Here is a 19,557-nt window from a genome sequence, read left to right as displayed (position 1 = left end):
TATAACATTAGTTGCAGTAAAATCATTATGCCTCATTTAAAGGCCCTCCCATAGTCGAGCAGACTGTACACAGAGCAGACTCCGCGGAGGTCCGCGTGGACTCATTGAGCTTTGATCTCAGCGGACAGCAGACCCACAGCAGAGTCCAAGTGCGAAGCTCCTATTTTCTGATGCGCGGACGTCCGCGCCGCTGACTTGGTGTCACACAAAACGCTGCTCTGCGTTTTGGTTGACATCGAACTGCATTTAATGTGATGCCGATCTGCATTTTACTCTGACCACTCGCCCCAAGAGAGATGTTTGAATGGCTTTTCTAAATGAAGTGTGTAAAATTGCCAGTTTTATTTCGAAATATTGGAAACGGAGATAACATAGAATGTTATCTGCGTTTCCAATATTTTGAAATAAAACTGGTGCTTTTATTTCATGCAATGCGTGTTGGTCATTTCAGCACCACGCGCTGTCCACCTCAAGCCTATACGGTACATTGCATCTCGCTGCCTATATACTAGGGATGGGTACCTTTCACATTTGAACCGATACCGGTACCGGTACCGGTACCTGTGAATCGATACCGGTACCCAACGGTACCTTTTTTCGGTACTTTAAAAAAAAAAAAAAAAAAAAAAAAAAAAATTACTTTTTTTTTACTTTTTTTTTTTTTTTACTTTTTTCTTTTCATGTCAACGTTCACACGCACAATATATGCTTACCTAGGATTTGACTTGATTCAACAACAAAGCAGTCGGAGCAATGACAAGCCGAAAACTGTCGAAATTTAATTTACCTACCTCAGTCGTAAAAAAAAATCCAAACTTCAAATAACTACAATTTCGACAGTTTTCGGCTTGTCATTGCTCCGACTGCTTTGTTGTTGAATCAAGTCAAATCCTAGGTAAGCATATATTGTGCGTGTGAACGTTGACATGAAAAGAAAAAAGTAAAAAAAAAAAAAAAAGTAAAAAAAAGAAAATTAATAAAAAATATTTTTTTTTATTTTTTTTTTATTTTTTTTTCGGTTTCTCACTTGATTCGATACTCGGTAGTACCGACGTGTTTCGGTTCGGTACCTCAAAAGTACCGAATTCGGTACCCATCCCTACTATATACTGTTTCTAAGGTGAAGAAATTATGTTTTTGTCACCTTGTTGATGTGTGATTTAAAGCTTACGTCTGAGTCTATTATAACATCAAGACTTGTAACTTCGGGTTTGATCCAAGGAGTAAGTTGCCCGATATTGCCCTGTAACATTTCTGTTTTTGTTATAGGACCGACTAGTAGGATTTCAGTTTTGCCCTCATTTTATTTTAAGAAGTTGTTCGTCATCCATTTGTTTATTGCTAAGAGACAGGTGGAAATGGAGTTTATAGCTGTGTGATAATTTGGTTCAGCAGAGATGTACAATTGTGTGTCATCTGCGTAACTATGGAAACATACATTATGCTTTCTAATGATGTCTCAGAGTGGCAGCATGTATAGTGAGAATAATAATGGACCAAGGCAGCTCCCCTGTGGAACTCCGAAGTAGGTGTCATGTTTCTCAGAAGAATGATCTCCAAGCCTGACGTAATATTTTATCCCTTTGATATATGTTCTGAACTAGGGCTGCAACTAATGACTATTTTGGTAGTTGACTAATCTGTCGATTATTTTTTCGATTACCGGTAGTCGACTAATCGAAAAAAAATTATTTAAAAAAATTTAAAAAAAATAAATAAAAAAAAAATATATATATATATATTTTTTTTGCACTACCTATCTTTGTGAAAGTGGCTCTGGTCCAGCTGAAGACAGAGCAGAGGAACAGATTGGACATTGAGCATGACCTCAGAGTTGCTTTGAGACTCTTGTCAGGACCAAACAACATCCCCAGTTCAGCGTTTCCGTTAGCCGGTAATTACCGGTATTTGACCGGCAAAATCTGTTGAAGTCCGACATATTTAATCTCTCCGGTCTTAATGTCCGGTGAAAATAATTCCCTCTAAGCACAATTTGATTATTTGAATTGTATTAAAATAGGCTAAAATTAAATAGCCTATGCGATGAATGAAACAATCATTACATTTGTTTCATCGTTGCTTCACCAAGCAGGTATAATAATGACACGCTGTTGTCAGCGCGAGCTGGCTGCTGCTAGATTTGCGACTGCATGCAGCTGCAGAGCCGCAGAAACCACCATAACCCACCCATCTGTACCGGCAAAGTGCAGTACTCCAATTCAGCCATTGGCAATTGAGCTGTTGGGTCGGGGGCGCTGTTGAGCGGTCCCCAGATAGAGCCTTAAAACAGCTGAATCTGCTGGTCTGCAGCGCCATACTCTTTGCAAATAAGTCGTTGCGAGGTGGAGAGAGTCATCACGCAAACCCACGATAATGTTGCCGTCTCTCTCTGCCAAATTTCTCAGTTCTTCGCTTGATATAATACAAATGTCCAATATAACGGAATTCGGTAGCTCATAAAAATGTGATTATAACAGACTGCTGTTTATTAATGTCGGGCGACTGCCCACAGACACCTATTTGATTTAAAGTCGGCAGCAGCACGGAGTCTCTGGACTTATTTTATTTGGAATATAATGATTGTATACGCAAAAGTAGCCTAGTTTTAAGTTAAAATGTTATAAATCTACATGCCTTGAGGATGTCAATTATTTTTAAGCTCAATAAACTCTGACCGGAATTTCTCTCATTTGACCGGTAGATTTAAATCTACCGGACCCTGAGACCGGCAACAATTTTTTCTAACGGAAACCCTGCCCCAGTTATCCCATTAGTTCCCCCAAACGTACTGTCGGTCTGTTATGTTAAGCTAAGAAGTCTTCAGCTGGCTGGACCAGAGCTGAGAAGCCACTTTCAAAGATTTTTTTTTTTTTTAATGACTAATCGACGCAACAATTCCTCGTCGACGATTTTTTATAATCGACATCGTCGATTATGCCGACTAATCTTTGCAGCCCTATTCTGAACCAGTTTAATATATAGTCAGAAAGACCGGAACTAACTTTTCTAGACGATGTATTAGGATATCATGGTCGATTGTGTCAAACGCTGCGCTTAGATCTAATAGGACGAGAATTGAGACTTTGTTTGCATCAGAGTTTATTCTGAGGTCACTAATTATTTTTGTAAGAGCAGTTTCAGTGCTATGGTGCATTCTGAAGCCTGATTGAAATTCCTCCATGATGTTGTTTTCTTTGAGAAAGGACTTTATTTGTATTGAGACAATTTTTTCAAGTATCTTGCTGATGAATGGGAGGTTGGATATTGGCCTATAGTTGGTTAGTAGTACATTACTGTCTAGTTTGGGTTTCTTTAGTAAGGGTCTTACGAGCTCTGTTTTGAATGGGTCTAGGAAAATACCTGTATATAAGCTAATGTTGTTATGATATTCACGTCTTTTTCCATCCAAGTAATTCTAAAAACCATGGAAAATCCTACTTGCAGTCAAGTCAAGTCTTTAGACATAACATTCTACTTATTACTTAAACAACCCAAATATAGAATACATTTGTGCATAAAACAAACCTGTATTTTACATATCCTCTACAGTGAAAAGCCTATTTATGGATGTCTAGCTAAACTCAAACCAATCTTAGTCGTTGACCCTTCCGCAGCACAGGGACATCTAACGAGACAGAAAATCAAAAGTAAGTTTTCTGGATTGGGTGGCCGGATAGCCTATAAGCTTATGATCATGGTTTGTGCGCGTGTCCCCCCCCCCCCCCCCAGGACATTATCAGAGACAAATTAATTGGCCTACTCTATGCAAATATGGACATTCATTGTATCTAGAAATAACAAGCCAGAATGCAAGGCAGAAAGACAGGATGTTCTCTGCAGGAGCCTGATTTAGTACACCCACTCACCCAATCCACTAGGCTTCCTGTTAACACTTTCAGTGCCACCAGGGGGCGCACGACTTAGTGCTTGAATGCCACCATCGGCGCCAATGTTAACCTTAATATCGCCTAATCTATGTTTTAAATTATGGCTGTGTCTAATCTGCCCGTCGCTTATCAAAGAATCATTTTCTAGTCAGTGCTGTCAAGGCAGATTGGTTTTTTATCGCTTCATTTCCGTTTGAGAGCATTTTGAAAAGCACCCGTTTTGAGGTAAAAAACAGCCCATTCTGTGATAATCGTCTTTTACTGGAATATTCCAGAACGTTGATATTTGTCGGCCTATTTATGAATAGTTTTCAAATAAACGCTAGATGATCAATAGTATACGTGCCCGCACGCACATTCGAGGCGCGCGCTGATAATAGCCGTTTTCATTTCCTCATGGATTTTAGCACATATCAGAAAAAAGCTTATATCTTCATCAATTTTTTTTTTTTTTTTTTTTTTTTTTTTTTTTAAAGTCAAGCAGTCACCATGTACACTACAGTATGGCTCGGCGGCCAGTCAAACTTTCTTTTTATTTATTTAACAGATTGCAGAATGGGTACAATACAGTACGGCTCAATACACACAATTGTATAAGGGGATGCAGACCAGAGAAAGACGTTTGTCTTGTTTACATCAGGGTCATTAATACTGCTGGAGCATTGGTTAATTTTTGGTCAGATTTTTCCTTGCGCGATTTTGCGCGCCGCGTGGGAGCAAATTCGAGACACATATTCGGTTGCAAAAAGGTGTCCCACGGTCTCCTCTATGGCCGTGAATATTTTCACGCGGATCGGAATCACGGCGCGCCCGAGGGACACTTTTCCGTTTCGGCGAGTTTATTCCACGCTTTCTGTTTTCCTTTTCTAAGCATTTTAGGGGCTACATGTAGAGCTGCCGCGGTATTGATATTTTCCTTACCGCACGAATTTGCGAAATATTTCCTACCGCCGCGGTAATTACCGCACAGTGCGCACAAAAAAAAAAAAAGTTTGAATGCATTTTTTTTTTTTTTAGTAGTCTACTCTTATAGCATGCCTCTAGTCTAATGGCGCTTTTCCACTGCATAGTACCTACTCGACTCGACCCGCTTTAGGCACCTGGTACTTCGTTCCTTTTCCACTGCAGCCAGGTACTACTCCGTTTGTCTCCGTGTGGGAATGCAGGCGGGGCCGCTCGCTTGTGTACACTGAAAGCTCCGTGGGCATAGATGTCCGAGGGCTTGCAGCAAGCCAGAGTTTAACACAGTTTCAATCAATCAATCAATCAATCAATCAATAACAACATTAACCAGACTCTCTGTTGTGAAGGGCCAGATTAAACCGAATATATATATTTATTTATATATATTTAATTGTATTTGTATATTCTCTAATATTCCCTGATATCCCTTGTATATTCCTTGTACAATATGCATTGAATATCCATTCTAGCCTACTGAACATCCCATAATAGTCTCCATTCTACTATTGGTCGAGACCTTGGTGCCAGGCTGCCATACCCCTCAGACCCAGTTCAAACGTACCGCTCCACATGTACGAACAAGTCCTAGTTCCGCGTAGGAATCTGGCTACCGCACCACTAATGGGACTATTTGTTCATAGTGCGTATATATACTGCGCTACTAAAGTAGGACTTTCTTTTCAGTCCAGTTTCTTACCCTCCAATAGAGTCACAGACGTAAAGCCTCCCCGCGACGCCACGTGTGGGAGTAAGGCCAAGTTCGCCTACCATCGGTATTGAGACATCGTGTATATTAATATTTGAATAGTCATATTTGGCACTATATCGTCGAGTTGGACGTAGTCTATTAAGCTAATAATAGTCTGTTAATATATAGTGCTTCGTGCGGTGAGAATACTACCGTAGTCAGTACCCCATCGTTTCGGGCAGAGAACTGGCTGCTTACCCAGGGTGGTTGACCCCATGTGAAGCTGCACCCGAGGAGCCCCAGAGCCGACGAGCGAGTGGACCTGTATACCGGATTATTCTACCGACGACAGCCCGCCTTCCCAGGCACGGATTATGCTTTGTATACTTTGATTATTCCATGGATAAAGACCCCCGACACTGCCGTGTGTTGGAACCCCCCCCCCTGGAGAGGACGCAAGGTGAGGAGACGCTCTGCAAGACGAGGTCGCTTCACGTCTCTCCCCCGTGGACCGGAGAGAGCCGGCCCACAAAGAGTCCACCTGCTTTCATCTGTGGTCCAAGGATCGCCGGCGCATTGAACGGCACTACAGTGGGTTCACCTGGGATACCCTTGGCCGGACGAGGCAGCCGGATTCTACCCCCCCCCCCCTCCTACTCCTGTCGGCTTACAAGCGACCGGATTAACCCCCTCTAGTGTATCCAGTCTATAATCATTAAAGTATCATTGCTGTTATTCCTTAACTATTCCAGGTCGTATATTTACCACCTGCGCCTTCAGAGATTGGACATTCTCTATTGATATACCGACGAATACTCTTTGCCATAAAAGTGCATACTATTTCAATTCATAAATGTAATTAAGTGATTAAGTGCTTGTTCTACACACCATCGCTGTGTAGAAATAAAGACCTGTTTCGACTTCGTACATTTGTGTTGGATCCGTTTCATCTACGTGAGAGTGTTTATGATAATATATTTATGCCGTGTACTGGGTGGCCGAATATTAAGTACAAAGGTAGTGGTAGTAAGTATCATATCTAGTAATACAGTCAGGGAATTGTACCCCTCAGTTACAATTGGTCCTTCGAGCCGGAGGGTAATTAGTGTAATATTAATATAGTGTTATTAATATTGAAATGGCCTATGATGAACACTCCACGAAACGATCCTCCTAACCAACGCCCGCAGCGCGAACGACGGCTCCCTCAGTACTTAGAGGCTTACGCTGTCAGTCAACAACCTAGTCTTCTACTAACAGTAAACGCGGTAAAACTAGAAAGTAAAAGTATGTCTAACCCCAACGCCCAGACTACCCCGACCATAGAGGCCCCTACGGGCTCTAATGTAACTGACCAAGTTCACGGTGGGGACCAGTGGGAACCAGACATGACTTCACACCCCGCCAGTACTGAAGAAGTAGTCCCCGATGAGTCCCGGGAGGAATACAACGCTACCGAGAGAGAACTCGGCACGGAAGAAGACGGGGAGAGCACCGTGGAGATAGAACTCCAAGGCTCCGCAAGGAGTACCCCGAGGGAAGGCTCCCCTATACAACCGCCTTCTCCCAGCGAGGCAGAGAGGACCCTACAGCAGGCCTTCCTCATCAGCCTGAACGCCGCTGCTGAACGCGACCGACTGCAGATCCAGCAGCGAAGCGAACACGAGCAGATACGTCTAGAAATAAGACGCATTCAGATGGAAGAGAATGTGGCCCGAGAACGAGCCGGTGCTCAACGGGACGCAGCGCGCGACAGACAGCAGTCGCAACTAATAGAACAGCTGATCAGACGGACAACACCCTCTCCCTCCGCCAGAGGCTCCAGGAACTCGTCTAGACACACCTCCAGGGCGGCATCCCCTAGCCGAGTAAACAACCCTGAACTTGACCAACAGACGAGGTCTATACCCCCCACAGACCACCTCCCCCCACCGGTCCAAGCGAGACCTAGCAACCGGGAAGGAGCAGCATATCCTGTGGAGAGGCTAAACCAGAGACTACAAGCACTGGATGACCTAACTGAAGACGAAGAGGAAGAGGAGGAGAACCACGCCCGAAGACAGCACAGTACTCTACCGGACCAGGAGGCCCGGTACAGCCCAGGCTATACTCCCGCGGAGCTGCGCTACAGACCCCCGACTCTATACCCGGGTGAGCACGACGCACGACCCGCACCGAGGAACAGCACCTGGACAAGCGGGCCATGGTACACTGCCGGTACCAGCCCATACCAAGGAGCGGGAGGAGACTCGCCTAGGAGGCCTCTCCCCCAACGCTCGCCGATGTATCCACAGTCAGCGTCATACATTGGCACGCCTATGGTACCCGACTTCACCCAAGAGAACCGGGCCCAGTATACAGAACTCCGCATGTGTCTGGAGACCATGTTGGTGGATGTATTGGATGAACGCCACAAATACGCCATCCTACTGAAGCACTTAAAGGTACCCTGCGCACATAATATAGCGCTCGCCTACGCGACTTCCACCACCCCATACACAGCAGCGCTGGTAGCATTGGACCAGAGGTATGGGCGCATATGGGATTACGTGATCCAGGAGATCCGACACATCGACCGCTTACCCCCAGCAATAGACAATCGAGCACTGGACGACCTGTCCATCAGAGTGCAGTCCCTGGTAGGGATGTTGGGAGCGCAAAGAGAGAAGGGGAGGCATGAACTTTACGCCAACTCAAATGTGGAAAGGATCCTGGAGAAGCTGCCGCCCGCTCGTCAGGAGCGCTTTAGGCGGCAGAGGGACCACAGAGACCCGAATGGCCCCGAACCGAACCTCCTCGATCTAGCAGACTTCCTGGCGAGAGAAGTCAGCAGCCTACGGCTAGATACATTCGGACGGAGCACCCCTGGCTCCAGAGAAGGAACCAGATGACTAAATGATGGAAGAAGATCGGTGACTGTGATGCACCAATCGGAGTCAGTACCGAGCAGCAGGAGCCACAGTACCCCCTCCAGAACGGAGAAGTGGAAGATAGTGTGCCCCTACTGTGAGAAAGAACACTGGCTAGCGCAATGCGACTCCTTCCCCAAGCTGAACGCGGAGGAAGCAGGTCAATGGATAAAGTCCAACAAGCGCTGTTTTCGCTGTGCGCGCTCACACATGGCAGCCGAATGCCGCTTAAAGAAAAGGTGCACCAAGTGCGATGGAGCCCATCTGGACATACTTCACGACAGTAACAGACGGCGCCCTTCACCTGCACCATCCAGCCGCAAAGCGAGCGTCATGTACATCGATCCCGCCAGCAGCAGTGGAGCCCGAGTACTCCTAAAAGTAGTGCGTGTGACACTAAGCTACCAGAATAAAGTCCTGGACACTTACGCCGTCCTCGATGACGGGTCAGAGAAGACCCTGCTGCTCGCCTCCGCTGCGGCCCAGCTAGGGCTGCGGGGAAGCGAAACCCAAATGACAATTCGGACAATAAGACGAGATTTGAAGACGATAAAGGGCGAGAATGTCTCATTCTCTATCGCAGCAAGCGGCCAGCCTGAGCGACGGTACCAGATTGCAGACGCTTTCACCAGCCAAGAAATAGGACTGTCGCGGTACACATACCCCGTCGCCAAGCTGATGGAGAAATATGCACATCTGCGCAAGTTACCGATCCCGCTCATAGACAATGCTATGCCGACCCTGTTGATAGGCTCCGACCATGCAGACCTCATTGTCCCGATAGACCGGGTTCATACCGGACCCCGAGGCTGTCCTGCAGCAGTCGAGACCCGTTTGGGATGGACTCTCCAAGGCCCGCTCGCCAAATCTCTCAACCGAAGTACAGCCACTAGATGTCTCCACTCCCGAGTCACAGAGGGAGAAACCGCACTCCTGCAACACGTAGAGCGGCTATGGACCTTGGAACAAATGCCCTTTAAGAACGGAAAGAAAGACATTCGCTCTAAAGATGACATTTACGCAATTCACCTCCTCGAGACAGGGACCAAGAGAGTCCCGGTCAACGGCGTGTTGAGATACGCCACGCCACTCCTGCGGCGAGAAGGAATGCCTACTTTCCACGCCAAGACAGACGCCACAGAACGGTACCTGCTGAACACGGAGCGGCGCTTAGCCAAGAACCCCGCCCAAGAGAGTGTATACCGCGCTGAGATTGAGAAGCTCATCACAGCGGGACACGTCACAAAGATGGACATTAAAGAGGCTGACCAGACCACTGAATCGTGGTACGTGCCCCACCACAAGGTCCATCACAACGGTAAAGACCGCATAGTATTTAACTGCAGCTACCAGATCGGATCCCAAAATCTGAATAAAGAGTTACTGCCCGGTCCCACACTCGGCCCCTCCCTACTCGGCGTTCTACTCCGCTTCCGCCAGGAAAAGGTGGCCATCAGCGGGGACATTAAAGGAATGTTCCTGCAGGTGAGATTAGTAGAGGCGGACAAGCCCCTGTTACGGTTCCTATGGAGAGAGAAGCCAGGAGATGAGCACCCAGCCATCTACCAATGGGAAGTCCTCCCCTTCGGAACGACGTGCAGCCCCTGCTGTGCGACATTTGCACTACAGAAACATGTAGCAGAGGACCCAGCAGCGGACGAAGAGGTCCGACACAGCGTAAAGAACAGCTTCTACGTAGACAACTGTCTACAAAGCCTTTCAACCCAGGAAGAAGCCGAGGCTCTCCTGATTAAACTCCGCGCCTCATTGATCAAAGGCGGCTTTGATCTCAGGCAGTGGGCCAGCAGCGATCCGCAAGTACTGCGCAGCCTCTCCTCCGAGGACAAGGCAGCCAGCAGCGAGACCTGGATGGCTACAATCCCGGGAGAAGCCCAGGAGATGACCCTGGGATTGGTGTGGCGATTCAAAACAGATTCGCTTCACTACAGACACAAGCCCCTGACTACGGAGCAGGGAAGGCCGGCGGCGGCGCCGACCACCAGACGGAGTGTGTACACAACACTCGCCCGACAATATGACCCGCTAGGATGTATTCTACCGTACACCACCAGGGCAAAAATGATTGTACGAGCATTGTGGGACAAGGACCAGGGCTGGGACGACCCCATTCCCGCACATCTTGCATCCACCTGGAGAGAGTGGGAGATGGAGCTCCACTCACTCCCAGGCGTTAATATGCGCCGAAGCTACTTCCCACCCACGGTGAGGCCAGAGACATGTAAAATGGACTTACACGTCTTCAGTGACGCCTCAGAGGTCGCATACGGATCAGTAGCCTACTTGCGGGCCCAAGACCAGGGGGGAGAGATCTACACAGCATTTGTCCTCGCCCGCTCGAGAATAGCCCCACGCAAGCAACAATCTATCCCACGTCTAGAGCTCTGCGCAGCCCTAGCCGGAGCGCACCGAGCCACGCTCATCCAACGTGAGCTCACCATACCGGTGTCTAGAACAATCCTGTGGTCAGATTCCACGACGGTACTCGCCTGGATCAAATCGGACTCATGCAAGTACAAAGTCTTTGTGGGAGTCAGAGTCACCGAGATTCAAGACTTAACCGAAGAGTTAACCGGAGAAACAGAGTGGCGCTACGTTGATACAAAACAGAACCCAGCTGACGTCATCACCCGGGGGATGCCCCTGGATGACCTCACCCGTCGCAATGTCTACAGTGACGGCCCCGCATTCCTAAGACTCCCGGAAGGACAGTGGCCCATGCCTATCCCGAGGGAAGCAAGTCCAGAGGAGGTGGAAAATAAGAAGTCTGTGTTCTGTGGATTGAGCACCGTAGCCTCCACCGACCCTAACATAGACGATTGCACGTCCATAGAGAGTGCACAACAAAGAACATTCCTGCGGTACCACCCGGAGTGCAAGTCCCCCGCTGATATGTCAGCAGCTAACTACGAGGAAGCAGAATTGCTTCTACTGCAGCGAGCCCAGAGAGACTCGTTCCCCGATGAATTGGCCTGTCTACAGGGAGGAAAGCCCGTCCCATCCGACAGCAGATTAATTCATCTGGCCCCCGAGAGCGACGCTCATACCCTCATCAGAGTGGGTGGTCGCCTACGCAGAGCCCCCAATCTACCGGATGACATTAAACACTACCTACCGTCTCTACAGACCCGCCAGAAGTGGGTAAAGGAGAGAGACAATTTGACAGAAGGAACAGTCGTCATGATTATTGATCAATCACTGCCCAGAGCTATGTGGCCGGCCGGCCGCGTAAGCAAAGTGATCACCGGTGCCGACGGCAAGGTCCGAGCAGCTGAAGTGCTCGTCCAGGGTCGCACTTACACCCGTCCCGTGGCAAGGCTCGTAGAACTGCCTCGACTCCCAGACACAATCGATGATGACCATGACCCTACAACCCTATGACTTTGTGAAGTTGACTGACCCCTACAGCAAACCCTTATGTGTAAATAGACAACGCGATTAATCTGTCTCTGTTTAACTGATTAGGTCTGGGACCTATTCAGGGGGTGGCTGTTGTGAAGGGCCAGATTAAACCGAATATATATATTTATTTATATATATATATTTAATTGTATTTGTATATTCTCTAATATTCCCTGATATCCCTTGTATATTCCTTGTACAATATGCATTGAATATCCATTCTAGCCTACTGAACATCCCATAATAGTCTCCATTCTACTATTGGTCGAGACCTTGGTGCCAGGCTGCCATACCCCTCAGACCCAGTTCAAACGTACCGCTCCACATGTACGAACAAGTCCTAGTTCCGCGTAGGAATCTGGCTACCGCACCACTAATGGGACTATTTGTTCATAGTGCGTATACTGCGCTACTAAAGTAGGACTTTCTTTTCAGTCCAGTTTCTTACCCTCCAATAGAGTCACAGACGTAAAGCCTCCCCGCGACGCCACGTGTGGGAGTAAGGCCAAGTTCGCCTACCATCGGTATTGAGACATCGTGTATATTAATATTTGAATAGTCATATTTGGCACTATATCGTCGAGTTGGACGTAGTCTATTAAGCTAATAATAGTCTGTTAATATATAGTGCTTCGTGCGGTGAGAATACTACCGTAGTCAGTACCCCATCGTTTCGGGCAGAGAACTGGCTGCTTACCCAGGGTGGTTGACCCCATGTGAAGCTGCACCCGAGGAGCCCCAGAGCCGACGAGCGAGTGGACCTGTATACCGGATTATTCTACCGACGACAGCCCGCCTTCCCAGGCACGGATTATGCTTTGTATACTTTGATTATTCCATGGATAAAGACCCCCGACACTGCCGTGTGTTGGAACCCCCCCCCCTGGAGAGGACGCAAGGTGAGGAGACGCTCTGCAAGACGAGGTCGCTTCACGTCTCTCCCCCGTGGACCGGAGAGAGCCGGCCCACAAAGAGTCCACCTGCTTTCATCTGTGGTCCAAGGATCGCCGGCGCATTGAACGGCACTACAGTGGGTTCACCTGGGATACCCTTGGCCGGACGAGGCAGCCGGATTCTACCCCCCCCCCCTCCTACTCCTGTCGGCTTACAAGCGACCGGATTAACCCCCTCTAGTGTATCCAGTCTATAATCATTAAAGTATCATTGCTGTTATTCCTTAACTATTCCAGGTCGTATATTTACCACCTGCGCCTTCAGAGATTGGACATTCTCTATTGATATACCGACGAATACTCTTTGCCATAAAAGTGCATACTATTTCAATTCATAAATGTAATTAAGTGATTAAGTGCTTGTTCTACACACCATCGCTGTGTAGAAATAAAGACCTGTTTCGACTTCGTACATTTGTGTTGGATCCGTTTCATCTACGTGAGAGTGTTTATGATAATATATTTATGCCGTGTACTGGGTGGCCGAATATTAAGTACAAAGGTAGTGGTAGTAAGTATCATATCTAGTAATACAGTCAGGGAATTGTACCCCTCAGTTACACTCTCGTTGCGTCTATTCTGCCAAAGCTAACGTTACCTCTCATTGTGTATTCTACCAAGCAAACCCGGGTTTAACGTTACCTCTCGTGTATATCGGCTGACGGTAGTATTAACAACAACAAACTTAACACATCAGCGATCTTGTTGTGACACTAAACTCTCCGCTCGGTGGTAAATTGGGTTGATGTCGGTTTTGTTTCATCAATAAATAAGGCAGAATACACAGTGAATCCATTCTTTTTTGTTTATTGCTTGGTTCTGTCGCAAACAAATCCTGAACGAAATGCATCCTTAGCGAGGCAGTAAAGATGGTGGCGCCGGCGTTCTGTTTTTGTTCAGACTGAGGCTACAAAGTGTGACGCGTCTCTCTTCTGACCAGTCAGTGGTCTGCAATGTTTCACATGACTTTTCTGGTACCACTTCTACCCAATAGGGTCGCTTGGAACCGAGTAGGGTATATCTACAGAGCCGCAAGCCGCAAGCCAACTTTATTATTATGATAAAAAACAGCGGTGACGCGGTATTCAGCCTAACTCTGCGGTGAGCGTGATGCAACAGCGATACCGCGGTAATGCGGTTATCGTGGCAGCTCTAGCTACATGTGAATCAGTAAAAGTTGCGGGACGCCCAGATGTTTCCACGATAGAAAGCTCGCGTGGATCCCATAATAGGCTCACTTAATACAGCGTTTTTAAAATCACGCGACATTTTCAGGGTCGCGAGCTGACCTTTTCCCCTCGTTTTCGATGATGGAAGTGATTTAGGAAAAGCTTCGGCACGCCGAGAGGTCCCCGTGGATTTAATCTCGCGAGGATCGGGGTAATATTCGGCCCGTGGGAACAGTTACGGGTTAATACAATGTTCAGAGTGCAGAGGGGAAAATATGCTGAGTGTTTTCCTCTCAGCCCCGTTTTAAACTTTTAGGGTGTGGCAGTCAGCTCGAATCTGATTGGCTAGGATCGGATTTGGACTCTATAATGCTGGAAGCCTGGAGAAAGAGACCTACCATCTGCCTCCTCTCCTGCTGCAGTGAGCATAGTGAGGCTGACAGTGTGTTAGAGGGAGTGAGAAGGAGAAGAGGGAGACATTTAAAAAAAAAAGAAAAAAAAATATAACACAGATGCACAGATGAAAAAGAATGTAAACTATATTAAAAAAAAATATATATTTTTTTTTTTCTTTCATATTTCATATTTGATATTAATTCATATTTTAATATTAGGGAGGCATGGCTTCCGTTGGCTTCCATAAGGATTCGCCACTGGTCTCCAGAATGAACTCTGGTAACCCTGGCTGCATCAGTGGACTGGAAAATGTGGACTGGAATATTTTTTTTCCCCCATCCATTTTCATTGAGTCCATTCCAAAATCCCTGATGTCATCTGGGAGACGATAGGGGGCGCTTTTTTCACATCTGATCGCCGGCGGCCCTTGGGTAAGCTAGGGTAGGCTCGCGTGATGCAATATGATTTCAGATCGCTTAAAAAAAAATAAAAAAAATAAATCAGAAATCTCGTGAGTGGCTTTCAACATAACTATCGTAAACACGAGTTTAGCCGTGAGTGGCACTCAGAGTGTTAAAGGTGTATTTATTATGTATTTCTTTCGTTTTTTGTTTTACAAATTTCTAAATGGTCACCTATTGTAGCTTGTTTGAAGTAGTTACACAATACAATAATTGTACAGTAGCCTAGAGGTTAGAGAAGCAGGCGTTTGACCTGAAATGGTTGCTGGAATGCCAGTTGGTACTAGTAGTTTGAATTGTAGAAAATGTGGGGTTTTGCTCCCGCCTCCCTCAATTACTGCAGAGGTGCCCCAGAGCAAGGCAGCAAGGTTTCAAAACTGCTCAGTTGCCAACAGTGGAAACCTGCTTGCAATGGCTCCAGCTCCAGGTGTGTGACTCTCCCTCCCCCTACCAAGAACAAGTTACAGGTTGAAAAAACCCTCAGATCGGAACTAGGCAAAATCTACAACAAACTATCATTACACCTAGGGATGGGTATCGTTAGGATTTTATCGATACTACTACTCCTATCGATACTGCTTAACGGTTCGGTACTTTATCGATACTCTTATCGGTTCTTTTTGATAATTTTTTTATGATTTTTATATTTGCAGTTGAGAGCATTGGTCATCTCCCTACAGTAAAGATTAGAAATGATTGAATTATTGTAAATTTGTGTGGAGTGGTGGGAATAGCTGCTTCAATAATAACTTATAACAACAACAGACAAGTTAGACAACTATGTATACAAAAAAAACGATATACACTGAATGATTAGTTGTTACCTAAAGTCCTTGGACTCCACTGTAGAGAACGGGTGCAGGCCTTTGACAACAAACTTTGTCACAGCCCTGTGACACTCGTTCACCCTATCCTCTGTCATCTTTCCTCTAGCTGCTAGGGAGAAAGGACTTTGGGTGGTGGAGGTAGAGGGAGGATGTGTGGTGGGCTCACTGGGACACATTGGTGGCTGACCTCAGCTTGACGATCTATAAAAAGTTTTTAGATTGTAGTATTTGTAGCTAAACAATTATTTTGTTTATTAGCCTATTTGTAATAATTCGTTATTAGCCTAGGAAACTCCGTATCTTGGCTTACCGGCTGCAGTGGACGTGGATGCAGATGGACCACTGCGCGCAAGGCAGTCGAATACGGCGCATTTCTGCAAACTAATATAGTGTTTTGCCAACAAATGTTTTGATAGATTGCTCGTATTGCCACCCTTACTGGCAAATGTTTTGTTGCACTTGTGAACGCTTCGCTCTATCCGCCATCACGACTCAGTCCATGCAGAGCTGTCTGTGTCTGTGTGCAGCGCGCGTCAGCACGGAGACAGCGCTGAGATGCTTCCAGCTGCAGCACATCAGGTGTGCAGGGCTTGTATGTGCGGGGCTTGTAAGCGCTGCGGTCTGACGTGCTGCAGCTGCATACTTTCATTAAGGAGTACCCGTATGTATGTGTAGCGCGACTCGCGAGGAGTGTGTGTAATAATGACTCGCTGCGACTCGCTTCTCGTGCAGAGACAGAGAGAGGAGAGATCGTTCGCAACTTTTAAATAATAATAATAATTTCTCTAGAGTATCGATAGCAGTACCGAGGACGTCGGAGCTTATAAATACTCCGGTATTTTCTAATATAGTACCGGTTCCCGTTTAAAACCGGGGTCCGGGGGGCATCCCTAATTACACCTGGGTAAAACAGAGTCCATTATCTTCGGTTCAAATAACAAACTCAGCAAGGCCGACGGCTTCTCAGTTACAGTGGGTGACACTGACAATATTGTCACAAGGAAAGATGAAATTACATACCTGGGTTCTATCCTAGAGGCAAATCTTTCCTGTGACAAAATGGCATCCAATGTAATAAAAAAAAGTCAACCAATGAACTAGATTCTTGTACCGGATCTCCTCCCTGAAGACTCTGGCAGGAGCACTCATTCAAGGGTACTACGACTATGCTTGCACCTCATGGTACCAAAGCACCTCAAAGGCGCTAAAAACAAAATGACAAACATCACAAAACAAACTGGTCAGACTACTGCTTGACCTTACCCCAAGAACCCACCTCACCCCTGCCCACTTTGACTACCTAGGATGGCTTAGAGTAGACGACAGAGTACAGCAACTTGCAATGGGCCTGGTCTACAAGATACACTACACGACTAAGGTACCCATGTACATGTCAAAATACTTCCCAAAGGTCAGTGAATACCACAACCACAACACCAGAGGGAGCTCCACAAATCATGTTAAACCCAGATTCGGCTCAAACAAGGGACTAAACACGTTTCGCAATTATGCCACATCAATGTGGAACGCCCTACCCACAGCTGTAAAGGAATGTGAATCACTACCCACTTTTAAAACCACTCTCAAGGAGCACCTACGGGAGATGGCAATTCGATGTACAGTAAATGTCCTAACCCAGTAATACACAAGACCCTCTTCTTCTTGGACCAAGTAAGGTTTTCGTCGATAATCCAATGTACAGTTACACCCCCCCCCCCCCCCCCCACCTCCAATGTACAGTGCCCCCCCCCCACCTCCTCCAATGTACAGTTTCATCGTCAAATGTATACTCTCTTTTGTTTTTTTAACTCTTTTTGTATCAAACAATATTTGTAAATCTGGTATGTCATAAATGTATACAGTACTGTCTATCTGTATGTCATGTATGTCATATTATGTTATGATGAATTGAAAATGGGGGACCCTGATGTAAACAAGACGAAAGTCTTTCTCTGGTCTGCATCCCCTTAACAATTGTGTATTGAGCTGTACTGTATTGTACCCATTCTGCAATCTGTTAATAAGATAAGATAAGATAAGATAAGATAAGATATTCCTTTATTGATCCCCTTGGGGAAATTCAGGCATCATAGCAGCATGGGGGGGGGGTACAGGTAGTAAACAACACAGTGTACAGGTAGTAAAAACAACACAGGCAGTGTAAACAATTTGGTCAATATGGTCAATATAATTTACTATCTGACTAGCTGATAATAAAATGTTCAATCAATCAATCAAACCATGGGCTGTTGCTGTAAAGCCCAGAGTTCATAAACTCATACCAGTTCTAGCTATTACTGGATATATGATTAATTAAAAATGTACTCTAGTAACACGTCTTCTATCTCTGCAATATTATTTTGGGTGGATGATTATAAAAGACTGACTGGTACATTGTATCTATAAACCTTGGGAGAAGATACAAAACACTTTATTTATCTAGAGGTTGAGTAACAATTTCAGTTTCATTATGTTGTACAGTGTACACCATTGCAATGTTATTATTGTGAGGCTATGTGAACTGGGCCCATTGACGCACAACACTGAAATACAAAATAAATCAATAAATTATGTTAGCAAACTATGGCATGGGAACTGGGTTCCGATTAAAATAATGGTGCATGTTGCACAACAAAAACAATGAGTGATCCGGTTTGTAATGACCTACAATAACTTGCTCCCTGCAACAAGCCTAACATGCTTACCTTGGTGGGGCATTGTTATGGTTTCGTTGGAATTGCTGGAGCCCACGTTGTAAATGACAACTGCAGACGCGTTGTGGCTTGCAGCGTTGCGAATTTTCTCTCTAAATGTACAATTACCCGCAGCAATCAACGCTACCCAGGCGGTGTTCTGCGAGGACATTGGGAATTTGACGTTTGGGTCGCAAGCTTGTCTGTCATGCGAGAAAGAAGGCATTAGAGTAAGTCCACGGGCTTCTTTCTTCGGCGAGTGCTCACCATAACGACCGCACTCAGTCTTCTCAGTTTTGATTTCTGAAGTTACGGGGTCCAAATAAGTCATGTTGACAAACGCTGTGTACCATTCTTCCTTTTCTGCCACGGTGAAGTCCAGGCACAACAAATGAACAAAACAAAAGGATAGCAGCCATGTCGAAAGAGCCAGACTGCGGCAAGCCTGGACGAGGGACACTGCCATTGTGCGCGAGGCCCGGGGATGGCAAGTGCTCCCCTCTCTCTCAGCGTTACAACTCTGCTCTGACTGAGGGGCTGGAGCCTGGCGACGAAGAAATCTGCTTTCTTCAAACGCCTTTACCCTTTAACTTGGAGGTACACGTGCCCAACAGCCTAATGATATTAACCCGATATATTAAAATGCTATTTTGGGTTTCATACCAAACAGTTACTTAACTACGACTCTATTTTGGGAAGGTTTTCATACAGTTTCAAGCTCTTAACAACACGAATATGAAAAGGGACGACGATTCTGTTGTTGTTAGCCGTCAGCTGTATTTCATTCGGGATCGGGATTGGCTCACTGTCCTAAACACGTGACGTAGGCGTAGCCTCTGACAACACCCGATCAAATTGATTGATTGATTGAAAACTTTATTAACAGATTGCAGAATGGGTACAGTACAGTACAGCTCAATACATACAATTGTTAAGGGGATGCAGACCAGAGAGTTGACTTTCGTCTTGTTTACATCAGGGTCCCCCATTTTCAATTCATCATAACATATATGACATACAGATAGACAGTAGGCCTACTGCTACATCTATACATTTATGACATACCAGATTTGCAAATACAGTACTGTTTGTGATACGAAAAGAGTCCAGAAAAGAGAGTATATACATTTGACGTAGAAACTATACATCGGAGGAGGTTGGGTAGGTGGTTGGGTTGGGGGGTGGGGGGGA

At 46.0% G+C, this 19,557-nt stretch overlaps 1 protein-coding gene across 1 annotated transcript in view; it reads right to left on the bottom strand.

The window, feature by feature from the left end:
* rnf150a (ring finger protein 150a) overlaps positions 1–18,832 on the bottom strand; it is a gene marked incomplete at its 5' end in the record, with an annotated part of 177,022 nt that extends 158,190 nt beyond the window's left edge. Inside the window, one exon of the mRNA XM_084317982.1 lies at positions 18,379–18,832. Coding sequence (XP_084174108.1) covers positions 18,379–18,832 — 454 coding nt within the window. The remainder of the gene's footprint in view (positions 1–18,378) is intronic.
* Between the last annotated feature and the right edge of the window lie 725 nt (positions 18,833–19,557).

The sequence above is a fragment of the Notolepis coatsorum genome, assembly GCF_963971535.1.
Source record: "Notolepis coatsorum genome assembly, chromosome: 7".
Lineage (NCBI taxonomy): Eukaryota > Metazoa > Chordata > Actinopteri > Aulopiformes > Paralepididae > Notolepis > Notolepis coatsorum.
The sequence above is the reverse complement of the archived record's forward strand: the minus strand, read 5'-3'. Positions and strand labels throughout refer to the sequence as shown.